This window comes from Pelophylax lessonae (genome assembly GCF_965119305.1).
Source record: "Pelophylax lessonae genome assembly, chromosome: 3".
Taxonomy (NCBI): domain Eukaryota; kingdom Metazoa; phylum Chordata; class Amphibia; order Anura; family Ranidae; genus Pelophylax; species Pelophylax lessonae.
Genome location: NC_138770.1, coordinates 418,630,305 through 418,644,368, shown reverse-complemented (window position 1 = coordinate 418,644,368; position 14,064 = coordinate 418,630,305). Strand labels below are relative to the sequence as shown.

General features: G+C 39.9%; 1 protein-coding gene across 4 annotated transcripts in view; it reads right to left on the bottom strand.

Moving 5' to 3' along the window:
* NKAIN2 (sodium/potassium transporting ATPase interacting 2) overlaps positions 1-14,064 on the bottom strand; it is a gene marked incomplete at its 3' end in the record, with an annotated part of 1,265,187 nt that overhangs the window by 787,177 nt on the left and 463,946 nt on the right. For all 4 annotated transcript variants that reach the window (XR_014225095.1, XM_082252276.1, XM_082252277.1 and 1 more), the window contains exon 2: positions 5,697-5,834. Coding sequence is in view for 3 of the 4 variants with exons in the window: in XM_082252276.1 (XP_082108402.1) it covers positions 5,697-5,834 (138 nt within the window). The remainder of the gene's footprint in view (positions 1-5,696; positions 5,835-14,064) is intronic.

Below are 14,064 nucleotides of genomic sequence, written 5' to 3'. Positions count from 1 at the left end.
TTAACATACATATTGATGATCAAAGTATGTAGCAAAGTTACAGGCAGTTAATGCAATACTGCTCAAAGGAATTCTCCACTCCAGTTTAAAAAATATATATATAATTGCTACACAAGCCAGTTTGTAAGTTGTTGTTAATAAAAAATAACTTTTTTTTCAGATTTCAATCGGAAATCAGCTATGATTTTCCTAAAGTACCAGAAATTCAAATGTGGCTTATTTGTCACCATGGCAATCAAGGATGTGTTCTGTGTGCTGTTTGTGAATAAAAAAACTGCCAGAAACATTTTTGGTACACTGCATTTTCAGTGGATTTTTTTTATTATTAAAACACTGGACCTAATCATGTTATTATAGCAGACAGACCCTCTCACCTAGCACCCAGGAAATAGGATGTGGCTGCAGGAAGTCAGGAAAGTAAGTGGAAGCCATCTATTTCTATCAACAGAAAAGAATGGAAATGCATGGCAGGTTGAAATACTGGCCATGCATGTATGGGGTCATGGCAGGACAACGACAGAGATAATAGGATTGGCCAGTTAAGGGGGGGAATGCTGATAGGTCAATTTCTTTAAATTTTAATGATTGGGCAATGTAATAAACGGTCAAGATGATTGGCTATAAAATTAGAAATTTCAAACCTTGAACAGCTATAAAAAGAAGGCAAAAATCCGTTGGTAGCATTAGTCAGCAGGAGCAGACCAAAGGCTTGTCCCTCCCTCCCGCCCCTATGTCTATATTTTTGTCTATTTCTTTTGTTTTATTGCCTTTGCTAAAGGGTTGTTTGTAATTATTTATTACAAAAGTAATGGGTAACTTGGGCTTTAGGGCTAAGTTGCATATTGAGTGAAGTATGTGTTATTAGTTCGAGCTCTAGGGCTGAACTATGTTTGCAAATTTTTGTGTAAAATATTTAAAATAAAAAGGCCTTCGGCCATTTGTTACCACAACACAGGTCTGCGAGTCATAGTTATTTATTTTAAATTAAGTAACATGTTTTTTTGTTGTTGTTCCTCATATGGCACCAGAAGATAGTATGCAAAGTATACTGTATAACTCATCAGGAGATCATTTTTTTCTAAACAGCAGTGAATTAGACAAACATGGTGACCTGTGGGACAAGTTTATATTGCATGGGATAAACACGGGGACCTGTGGGACAATCTCCTCTTTTAGCCTATATAAATCTCCCTTATAGTACTATGTTTATACTGTTTATACTAACAGCATCTGGTCAAATACATAAAATACTACCTAGTTATCCTTTGTTCAGAACTTTTTAGTAGTTCTCAGCTGGTGTTTCTGTCCTGCTTGGTGGGCCTGTAGTTGGATAGCTCCCTATTGATAATGCCACAGCATTTGGGGGTCCTCTTCATCATTCCATACAAGATACTTTTTGGATCATTATAATCGGTTCATTTTAGATGGATATTCAACTGTAGAGGAGCATGTGCCCAGTGAGGATTCATTATACGTTGTTCTTCCTTATTGGATTGTATCAAGTATAGTACAATATTATTAGACCAATGTTCAATATTTTACACACCACTTGTTTCTTGTTGGAAAAATTGTTGGATATGTGATATTTTATCTCTTTGTATAAATAAAAATTATATTTTTATCTTTACCCGTTGTGTATTGAGCTTGAGGTCCTGTGAAAGTCCAATTTTTTTTCCCCGTCCCCCCTTTTTTCATCGAAGACTGTTTTGGGGAAACTGTCTCCTTTGCTGATTTTGTTCTGTTCATTTTGGAGTGTGGTTAGTGACATGAATTGGATATATAATTTTGTCTTCCCACTATTGTATATTTTGCCTTTGCTTGAGAATCGTTGTATATACATGTGAACCTGCCTCTCATTTCATGTATGTGCTAAGAGAGTTCCTTTTTTGTTACAGCACCCAGCACCTGATGAAGCTATTAATGTGAAACATGTGAAGCATTAGGCATTCACCTCTGAAATTACCAGTCTAAGTTGTTGACATTTAGTCATGTTTGACTATTCCTATAATTGAAATACTATCTATAGGATATTGCCTCTGTAGGGTGTTTACAATTCATAATTGATTTTTACCATCAACATACTGTATTTTATCAGATATTTTTGAATAAATAATCATATGGGTTTTATTTAACATTGCTATGTGATATGTTCACTGAGAAACCATACCTTTGTCCAGTTTTTCTTTCTTTTTGTTTGCTAAACAGCAGTCAAGTTACACTTTAAATGTATGAAAAATAATAGTTCTAAAAATAAATGTACTCCTATTTGTAAAATACATTACACTAAAAAAAGGCACCTTATCTACTGTATGTACAGTATATACAGAATGTTATAATCCTTTATATTTGCAATACACATATTTCAGAATGCATTTCTTCATCCATTCTCAAAATACATTTCTTCATTCATTCCTAAGGATTATGATAAATAATGTACTTTTATTATATTTTGCTTTAAATTCTTTCTTGTTTCTAAACATTTCTAAAGCATTTCAAGAATGTTTTTAAAAACATATTAATAATGGAACGCATGTATTGAATTTATTTCATGTGCCCTGTACAAAATAAATGTAATAAAACCAGCTTAACCACTTCAATACAGGACACTTTCACCCCCTTCCTGCCCATGCCAATTTTCAGCTTTTAGCGCTGATGCATTTTGAATGAAAATTGCGTGGTCATGCAACACTGTACCTAAACCAAATTTATGTCATTTTTTCCCCACAGACAGAGCTTTCTTTTGGTGGTATTTGAATGATCACCACAAGGTTTTTTCTTTTTTGCTAGCTACACAAATAAAAAAAAAACTAAAAGTTTGAAAAAAAAAGTTTTTTTGTTTATGTTATAAAACTGTGTAAATAGATACGTTTTTTCCTGCACTGATGAGCACTAATGAGGCAGCACTGACAGGCACTGATGAGGAGGCACTGATGTGGTAGCACTGATGGGGGTGGCACTTATATGCAGCACTGATGGGCATTGATAGGCGGCACTGATATGCAGCACTGATGGACACTGATATGAAGCACTGATATGCAGAATTGTTGCGGACTGATAGGCAGCACTGATGGGCAATCCTGCCCAGACCAATTTTCAACTTTCAGTGCTCTCACACTTTGAATGGCAATTACTCAGACATGCTACACTGTACCCAAACAAAACATTTTTATCATTATTTTCACAGAAATAGAGCTTTATTTTGGTGGTATTTATTCACCACTGGGTTTATAATCTTTTTTTCCATACCATCGAAAAAAGAGCGACAATTGTAAAAGTAATTTTTGTTCATAAACATTTATGCTACTACATATTCTTGGTAAAAAAAATCCAAATTATTGTACATTAATTAGTCTGTGTGAAAGTTATACAGTCTACAAGCTATGGTACCAATCATTAAAAATCTAATTTCTGAAATGTCAGGAAAGTACAAATACCCCTCAAATCCCCCCTTTTTGGAAAATTGACAGTCCAAGTTAATTAGTAAAGGCCATGTGAGTGTTTTGCAGTTGTAATTTTTTCCCACAATTCTTAAGAAGATGAAGAAAAGTTTTTTTTTTTTTTTACACAACATTGTCATATTAACACGTTTTTTTCTCACACACAGCAAATGCATACTTGCAATGACACCCCAAACATTCTGCTACTTGTCCTGGCTATGGCCATTACCACATTTGTGAGACTTTTACACAGCCTGGCCACATACAGAGGTCCATGTAGCACCTCCAGGCGTTCTAGGAGCATAAATTACACAGCAAATTTCCTGACTACCTATCACAGTAAGAATGGAATTACTCACAAAATGACCACATTTTGGAAAGCAAACACCCCAACGTATATTCTATGAGGCATAATGAGTCATTTGAACATGTAATTTTTTTCACAGGTTTTTGGAAAATGTGGAAATTAAAATACATTTTTTTTTTTTTACACAGAGTTGTCATTTTAGAAGATATTTCTAACACATAGCATGTACATAGCAGAAATGAAACCCCAAAATACATTCTGCTACTTCTCCTGAGTATGGCGATACTACATGTGAGACTTTTTCACAGCCTGGCCACATACAGAGGCCCAACTTCCAAGAAGCACCTTTAGGCATTCTATGAGCATAAATTACACATCTAAATTCCTGACAAGGTATTACACCTTTGAAGGCCCTGGATCACCAAGACAATGGAAACACCCACAAAATTACCCCACGAGACAGGTACTCAGGTACTCTGATGGGCTGCAGATAGGTACTCGGGTACTTTGATGGGCTGGAAACAGGTACTCCGTACTCTGATGGGCTTAAGACAGATACTCGGGTACTCTGATTGGCTGGAAACAGGTACTCGGGTACTATGATGGGCTGGAGACAGGTACTTGGTTCATTTGATGGGCTGCAGATAGATACTCGCGTACTCTGATGGGCTGCAGATAGGTACTCTGATGGGCTGAGGACAGGTACTCGGGTACTCTGATGGGCTGCATATAGGTACTCGGATACTCTGTTGGGCTGCAGATATGTACTCGGGTACTCTGATGGGCTGGAGACAGGTACTCTGATGGGCTGCAGATATGTACTCAGGTACTCTGATGGGCTAGAGATAAGTACTCAGATGGGCTGGAGACAGGCACTTGGGTACTCTGATGGGCTGGAGACAAGTATTCTGGTGGGCTGCAGATAGGTACTCAGTTACTTGGGTACTCTGGGCTGCAGATAGGTACTCAGGTACTCTGGGCTGCAGATAGGTACTCTGATGGGCTGGAGACAGGTCCTCTTTATTTTGGGGGAAATTAGAGCACAGTTCTGTACTCTCTAACACAGTAACACACTGTTTCCAGATCTCCTCCTCACACTGGATTGGTGGGTGAGGAGGAGAACCCGGTAACAGCGAGTTACCGCAGTTTGTTGACATTTGTGACTGGCTGTGATTAGACACAGCCGGTCATGTGGTAAAAAGCCATTTTCATTGGCTCTTTTCCCTGATCGGGGATGGGCCGCAATGGGACACGCCTCATTCACGACCTGGGGGCATGCACAAGCGTCGAGACCGGGAGAACATCATATGACACCCGCCTGGAGGGTGAGAGGTTTAATTCTGTAATATGCCGGACGGGAACTGGTTAAACTTAGTGCCACACAATGCATGGTTGTGTATTACTGTATGTTGCAGTGTGCTTCAATGCTGGTGCATTTGTGTGCCTTTCAAAAAAAAAAAAAAAGGCAAGAGCACACAGAACTTGAGTTAACACAATGCAGTGCTGTAAAAGGGCCCTCAGTAACATGTAGTTACCTTCTCTTCCCTGACACTTCGTTCACTGCATGGAAACAAAAAGAAACAATGCTGTGAAAAATCCAAGTTAATCCTAGTTGGATATTACATAGAGCTTAGCAATTTTTTCTAGCTCGCATGTGAAAGTGCAGGTATATGTATTGTCAAGCACCGGCCACCACTACTACCAGCAGGAGAAAAGTGAACCACATACCCCCCTATACTCAGAAGTACAAAATGTTTTTCACAAGTGAACAGAGCAGCTGGTGAGTGAAGGGAAAGTGAGTTTAAATTTAAAGTTCACTAAAGTAAATATCTGTTATTTGTCTATTGAAATCTTATAAGTTATTTTAAAATGTTAATATTTCATAATTTTTTTTCAAATCTAGAAGTTTTTCTTATAATATAAAAAAAAAAAAGAAATGTCTGAGTACTTACTCCTGTTATATATCGTGTTCTACACTGGATGGTTCCAAATATTCCAAGAATGACAATAATGATATGAACAAAATTTGCCAGGATAGGTGCCCACTGGTAGCCCAAGAAGTCAAATATTTGTCTCTCCAGTATACATGCCTACAATGAAAAAAATAAATATTTAACGTTGCAGATAAAACATTAAGAAAACTTAATATACCACAATATCCATCAAAATTGCATTAGTTTAAAATTTTGACATCTCACCCCCTATTTTGTTTCATTTTACATAAATATCAAACTTGCTTAAGCCCCGCTAGTTTAAACAGCAAACCACCTATTGTGAGAACCAATGGTTTAAAGGGTCACTTTGATCTCAAAGTATGGATTTTTCTTTTTTTTTTAAGAATCATATAATACAGAATTTATATAGGTCCAACAGTTTGAGCAGCGCTTTACAATATGAGGGAAGACAATACAGTTACAATAAAATTCAATACAGGAGGAATTTGAGGGCCCTGCTCATTAGAGCTTACAATCCAGAAGGGAGGGTCAAGTGAAACAGAAGGCAATGGGCAGTGGGGGATGAGCTGATAGATAAAATGGAAGTACGGTTGTTAGGTGTGGGTAGGATAGGCTTCTCTGAAGAGGAGGGTTTTCAGGGATCGTCTAAAAGCTAATAGAGTGGGAGATAATTTCACACACATGTTAAAAAGCTGTAGTTTTGGCTAGAAAATTACTTAAAAGCAAATTGTTGTCAACATATACAATAAAAGTATGGTAGTTTTAATTTTTTTACATTACACAATAATTGCACATCTGTTTATCACATTTATATTTTTGAATAAAAAATACACACTAAAATTAATTTTAGTGCACACAAAAACAATTTAAATTCCATATGTTTGTACAAAATAAAAGATGAGGTTGTGTTAAACAAATAGATACCAAATGTGTTAAGCCTCAAAACTGCATGCAGGTGGGCAAGGTGACAGGTAACCTTTATGAATACATCAAGGGTCTATTAGACCCTTAATATCTTTTCTGCCCTCTGCTCCAGTGAATCAAGTACAGACTGTGCCCAATCCATTATTTACCTGGCTTAGCAGCTGGAATTTTGACAGCTCTGAATCCAGAACCGGGGTTTACATTCTGCAAATGTCCTACAGTATCGCTTACTGCCCTGACATTGTTTATTGCAGTCCTGGGATTCTAGGAGGAACAGCAGAGCCCAGAAATTTGACCCCAAATTCACTCATCCATGTCTTTACGGCCCTTGTGTGCAGTCATTTTGGAACAGGAAGGGGTCATCCCCAAACTGTTCCCACAAAGCTGGGCGTATAACATTTTCCAAAATGCCTTGGTATGCTGATGCCCTTCACTGGAACTAAGGGGCCAAGCCCAGCCCCTAAAAAAACAACACCACACCATAACCCCTGCCCAAAAATATTTGGATCAGTGCACAAATCAAGGTGCATAAAGACATGAATGAGTGAGATTGGGGTGGAGGAACTTGACTAGCCTGCACAGAGTCCTGACCTCAACCCGATAGAACACCTTTGGGATGAATTAGAGTGCAGACTGGGAGCCAAGCCTTCCTTCCAACATCAGTACCTAACCTCACAAATGTGCTTCTGGAAGAATGGTCAAACATTCCCATAGAAACACTCCTAAACCTTGTAGCCAGCCTTCCCAGAAGAATTAATGCTGTTACACCTGCAAAGGGTGGGCCAGCTCAATATTAAACTCTATAGACTAAGACTGGGATGCCATTAAAGTTCATGAGGGTGTAAAGGCAGGCATCCCAATACTTTTGGTAATATAGTGTATGTTAGTTGTTGTATGTACCTGTAGTATAGCCCAGAAACAATTTGGCTTTTTTTTATCCTACCAAAGACACTGTGACACTGACACTAATGGATACTGATACTAATTTAAAAAAATGCCTTCTTGAAAAAAAAAAAATGGTCCAAAAAATACTGATCATGACCATTGACCATGACCTTTGACCCTGACCTTGACCTTTGACCCAAACAATAAACCTGGTACCGGCCCAGATCAAACCTTGATCTCTGTATTTTTTCTTAATTTTTTCTTTATTTTTTCTTAAAAAATTTTTTATTATTTATTTCTTTTTTTTTACACACAGTTATGTTTATGTTTAACCCTGCAAGGAGAAATAGAAACAATGTATCTCTCCCCTCCATTCAGAGAGAGAGAGAAAACACAGGGGTGGGCTTCACAGTGACTGATGACTGTGAAAGCAAATCAGCAGTATCACAGCAACCAGGTGCTCCGGAACCGGGAGTTCCGGATCCTGATAGGTAGTACCAATATGCATATAGTATATGACCCCACTGAAAAAAGCCCAGTCCAGTGAGGCCACATATATGCACACTGTCAGCGGGTAGGGGTTAAAGATATGGCACTTCACAATCCCCAAAGACACCTTTGTTAAGGCATATTTTTATTTCTTGGTGATCATGAAACACTAGATTTTAGTCATTTTCCTTTTTTAATAGCAACTTACCTAGCTTTCATGCTATAGTTCCCTAAGTGCATTATGGCCTTAGAGGTTTGTTTAAACTGTTATTTAACAAAGCAGAAAATAATTACAATCATTTTAAATCACAGAACAGTGAAAAACACTAAGCATTATTCTATTAATTTCAAAGTCTGTTTTTGCTAGAGTTACTAAAAAAAGTTCATTAAGCCTTGTTTAGTAAACTAATATATTAGTAAGCAAATATTTTTTCTGTAATTGAGGTCAACTGCAGTGCTGAGTCGGAAAAGGCTACCCATCACATAGTAATTACTGCAGACAATTCACAACTATCCCCAGTCTTGTTACTACATACTAAAAATTGTTTACTTATACATATTGATCAAAGGATACCTTGGCTCCATTTAAGCCTATAAACAAGATACATTTGTGCTAGTAGCCTTTGTGCCAAATATTAAAACTTAAACTTGTAAGTGTGATTAAGACACTTATTGCTATCTTACTGTATACATTTAAAGTTGATATCATGTTTCCCAATTTAACGTACCATATTCCTTCCCCTATTCCTTCCAACCTAGAGCTTAGCACCTAGCTTTCTTAATAATGGACTTTTATGCTTTTCTTTTACACTTGCCATTAGAGTTTTCAGACTCTGAAAGAGCTACAGGGAAACTATATATTTGATCCTTTCTTAACGTGTAAAGCCAAAACTTTTTTTTTTTTTTTTTTAAAGATTAGGGAAGGATTATCTCTTCCCATTGGACAGATCCCCCTTAAGCTTTACAAAATTAGGGGAATTCCTGTTTTAGAAAGGTGTCAATGGAATATTTGTTCTCATACAAATGTTTTCTCTCACCAGCTCCTGTGGTGAAAATACTGTAATTTTAGATTTCCCATAATTTTCTATCTAGGTGAAAATTGTCATCAGGACACATAGAGAGGGTGAATCTACCTAATTTGACAGGGTTTCTAATATATCTCTAACCTATCAAAAAAAAAGTAGAAAAAATAAAACTTTAGTCATAGTAAAAAAAACTGTTCAAACCGCTATCAAATTTGTATTTCAAATTTTCTCCCTATTGGGAGATTTTAACTCACTTCCTGGGTTTACAGAACAGGACGTGGGGGGTAAAACTCTTTAATAAGGACTTGGCAGCAGTACAATTACTTTTTTTTAACAGAGTTAAAAAAAGTTTAGTTGCTTTGTCAGACTTTGCTCTCTGTTTTCCTTTATTAACAAACCAATAAAAAGTTTTCCTGCATGTATACCCTTGTTTGCCCATTGACTAACTAACCAATGAACAGCTGATAAATTGCCCTCAACTCTTCAAGTGACTCTTCAGAATTTTATATCATTCAAGACATACTAGCAATTGAACTACTGGTTATCTTGATTATTTTCATAATTATAATGCAAAGAAAATGATTTAAATAGAAGTTAAATTACATAATACGTTATAATAACACATTGCTTTACTTTGATGATATAAAAATTTAGATCAGAAATGTGTTCGTGAAGTATAAAGAATTTATTTATCTGTAATATCCATGTTTGTGCATAGGTCAGCGTGTTTCTCGAATGAATAAAACTCTGTGAATGTAGTTTTTGTTTGGGGAAAATTGTAAATATTGTAGTAAAACCTGTTTAATAAGTCTGGGATTACATTCAAATAGCAGATCTGCATGACATTTTATGGGCTTTCAAATTAAATTAGTTGACTCACTAAAGACAAACTTGTCAAGAACAAAAAGTTCGAAAGTCCCATTAGCCGACATATGGGTTCATACCATGGCTTTGATGATAGGATGATGACCTTCTTTGCTTTGGAACACATCCCACTCAATGAAAGAGGTGGAAGTGTAGATAGAAATTTATTGCAACTTGAAACCAAGTGGATATTTAATTTATCGGCTATTCAGTATCCTGGTATAAATGAATCCATTAGTTTCAAACCCTTTCTTGGCTAGGTAATGTCAATTGTATTTATTGCTGATTCAGCACAGGATTTCTGATGCTGGCCAGCATTTTGGATTTTGAACTCTTGTTACAAAGTCCCCTTTTTCTAGGTGCCTATATTGGCACATGACATACATTTCGGTAAAATTGCCTTACAACAATTATATGTTTATTTTTTCAGATGTAGTTTATCTACCTTTCAAAGAACAAGAACATTTTGTGATTTGCCCATTGTATGTTTTTTCCTGACCCCTGCCGTCATGTGGATGCGACTGTGGGTGGCAGACCCTAAGGTGAGCACATTGGGGGACCCTTTGGATCCGAGCCCATTTCCAGCCTCTGTGCTTTTTGCCCATATGGGCACCCACGGTGCCCTACACTTATTTTCCAGGAAAATTGGTCCAACCTGGTCAGTAGCAGCACCGCTTTCAAACTCCCAGATGTCCTTCAATGGAGTTTCATAAAACCTCTTCTTTTTAATTTTCATTTCTATCACAATACTGACTGATTTACTAATTGGGTTAATCTTCTTCTTTATGACCTTTTGTGTCTTTAGATTTTCCCCATTATACAGGCACTGTGGATATATCTTTTTAAATCCGGCCTTTAATAATGCTGTCAGTTTCATTTGGATCCATTTCAGATTGTCTCTGGCGATCTGCTACCTCCTCTGCATACATTCATGTCCGGACCGGATGTTGTCATCCCCGACCTTCCGGTTCCGGCGGAACAATGCGATGCGGTCGCGTCTTGATGACGCACTTCCTCTTCGGTCTCCATTGGACCACTGGGCATACCTCGCTCTCACTCCCTCGGTGACGTCAGACGCCGAGAGAGTGGAGAGGGTGTAAAAATGCCGGCGCAACGCGGTCAGTGTTACACTAGACCACCGGGGAACGACATATGAGCTTTGAGACCATTTGCGGTAAATGAAATCTTCCAAACCCTGCTTCTCTCCTTACATCTTTTGTAGATTAGATGCTGACTATGTCCTTCCATGCCTCTCTCTTCTCTCTCCTCCCGTGCAGTCTCTTTCATTTTGAGCGTAGTATTGGAAAATTTGTTCAATTAAAATGGCGGTGAACTTTTGAATACTGCATGATAATCCATGTGCCCAATTTTGCCAATTTTGGGTAAGTATGCATACCCTCAAAACTTGATAGACGGGGGGCGTGGCTTGCGCACGATCTGGAATGGACGCCTGAGCGGTGAGCTCCCAGTACCCGGCCCACAATCACTTCAGCGACGGGGAACCACAGCATCAGCCCGCATTGAAACTACTCACATCCGCTGCCCTACACACCCCGAGTGATGGCCAGCCGCAAGAGAAAAGACGGGAGAGGCCCTAAGAAGCTCACGGCTTTCTTCTTTAAGCCGCCCTCACAGCCTGGAGGATTCCAAAATGGCGCTGGCACGCTCTCTGATCCCGGCGGCCCCGCGGCCTACACTGACTTGCCTGATGCGGCTCCGTTGCCGGTGGAGCCCACACCTCTCACAGCGATGCCGGACTCCTCTCCTACATCCCCGGTCCCCAGAAGCCCTGAAAAGTCCCGGATGCGCATGTATCCGACAGATCTCTTTGACCCCGCGGTGAGTAACTCCTTTGCCTCTATGCTTCCAATGAATGAACTACAATCCTCCATTGCTGCCTTCCCTACCACGGGTCAGCCTGTCCTAGACACCACGATGAAGAACATGCTCATAACATTTCAATCTTCCCTGATGGCTAATCTCACCACAATTATGCACAGGTTCTCCTGTGAAATGAGAGGTGTGGGGCAAAGAGTGTCACGAATTGAGCACAGCATGGAAGAATGCACTGAAACAGTGAACGAACTGGTGGATGCCTATACCAACAAGAAGGAAGATACTGAATGGATAAAACATAAGCTGGCGGATCTTGAAGATCGCTCTCGCCGCAACAATGTTAAGTTGCGAGGCATTCCAGAAACTGTTCCACCTGCCGAACTCTTACAGTATGCTTCTTCTATGTTTTCCACAATGGTGCCTGAATTAACCCCCATAGAATTGACGATCGACAGGATCCACAGGATCCCCAAACCGCGCCACCTTGAGGATTAAGTTCCTAGAGATGTTTTACTACGCCTACATTTCTACCCTGCTAAAGAAAAAATTTTGCAGGTTTCCAGGCAGATGGGCACGCTTCCAGCACCGTATGCAGATGTACAACTGTACGCGGATCTGTCCCAACACACGCTACAGCAAAGGCGGCAACTGAAGACACTCACTAAGGCTCTTTACAACCATAAGATCACCTACAAATGGCGCCACCCCGCAACGCTGCTCGTCACCTACAATGGGATACCCCACACCATTTCCACTATTGAAGGTGGCATGAAACTCCTTCACTCATGGGGAATTATACCGGATCCTCCTCAAGGCTATCACGACGGAGCGAGAAACCCGCACTCATCACGCCCGGGGGGCCCCCAGGGGCAACAACGGCAGAAATACCGTCCGTGAGTTTTTGCACTTCCCCTGCCTCACCACTACTTAGCCCGGCCGGGCTACTACTTGTTGTTCTCCTCTGATTTTTGGACAATCCTTGTTCACCTCGGTGAATGACCCCCACCTTTTGTCGGTAAGCCCACCAAGGGATAAATCTTACTGACTTAAGTTCACCAGTTACTTTTCTGATCCACCGCTTGTTGATCATTACCAGTTTTTCTCCACACCCATACGAGCCTGCGCATTTGTTGTGCTCCTATTCTCGCTTGGCTGTGGTTTTTGTTCTTTTTCCTTTGTTTTCTTTTGTTTCTCTGTTGTTTTTGTGTTTCCAGCACAGCATCTTCCTCCGGCAGCTGCAGCAACACTAGGACCACAGGACAGTAAGTGCACGTCACCACCTCTTGGAGTGCTCCTCACTCTTTACGGATAGTGATATCGACGGACGGGCGTTCTCATCCCACATCACTACAACACTCAAGGTACCGACTGTTCTGTTAACTTGGATCTCCACTACTACTTTGTCGTACGTGTAGTTCACAGGCCATGTCTTTTACTATCCTCTCTTTAAACACTAGAGGTCTTAATCACCCCGCAAAACGGACCTCTCTGTGGTCTACAGCCAATTCCCTAAAATGCGACATTTTATGTGTACAGGAGACGCACTTTTCTCAGTCAGCAACACCTAAATGCAGCCATGTACAATTCCCTGTTCTCTACATGGCTTCTGGGAAGAAGAAGCGTAAAGGTGTCCTAATAGCTATCAAACAATCCTTGGCCTTCCAGCACCATGAAGCAATACTGGATAATAAAGGTCGCTTTATTATTCTTCGATGCTCTATTGACAATAGGAATTACACCATAGTCAATCTTTATGCTCCCAACAACCACCAGATGCCCTTTATCCGCTCAGTTGTGGGTAAAGCAAAGTCCCTACATTGGGGTAATCTACTTATCTGTGGAGACTTTAATCTGGTTCCTGACAGTGTTCTGGACTCATCTGCCTCTCCCAAGAGGCACAATGCATCCCTTTCCAAGTACTTGTGGGATAACGATATATTTGACGTGTGGAGGTGCTGTCACGCGGAGGAGAGAGACTATTCTTACCTCTCCCCCCATCACGGCACCTACTCACGCATTGACCTTTGTGTTACCGATAAGCATTTATTAGAACATGTTTCTGCTGCAGAGCTCCACACGGCCACCTGGTCGGACCACTCTCCACTCACGATCTCAATACATTGTGGCCCCCCTACCCAATCTGCCTATGTGTGGCGACTTCCTAACCATCTGTTGACCAACCCATCTTATGCCACTGAAATCCAGTCTCATCTAACCAATTTCGTGGCCGACAATTGCCTTCCTGACTCCGATCCGTTGGTCGTGTGGAACGCTCATAAAGCAGTCCTAAGGGGTGTGTTTCTCCAATTGGGGGCTAGGGACAGGAAGAGGAGGATGCAGCA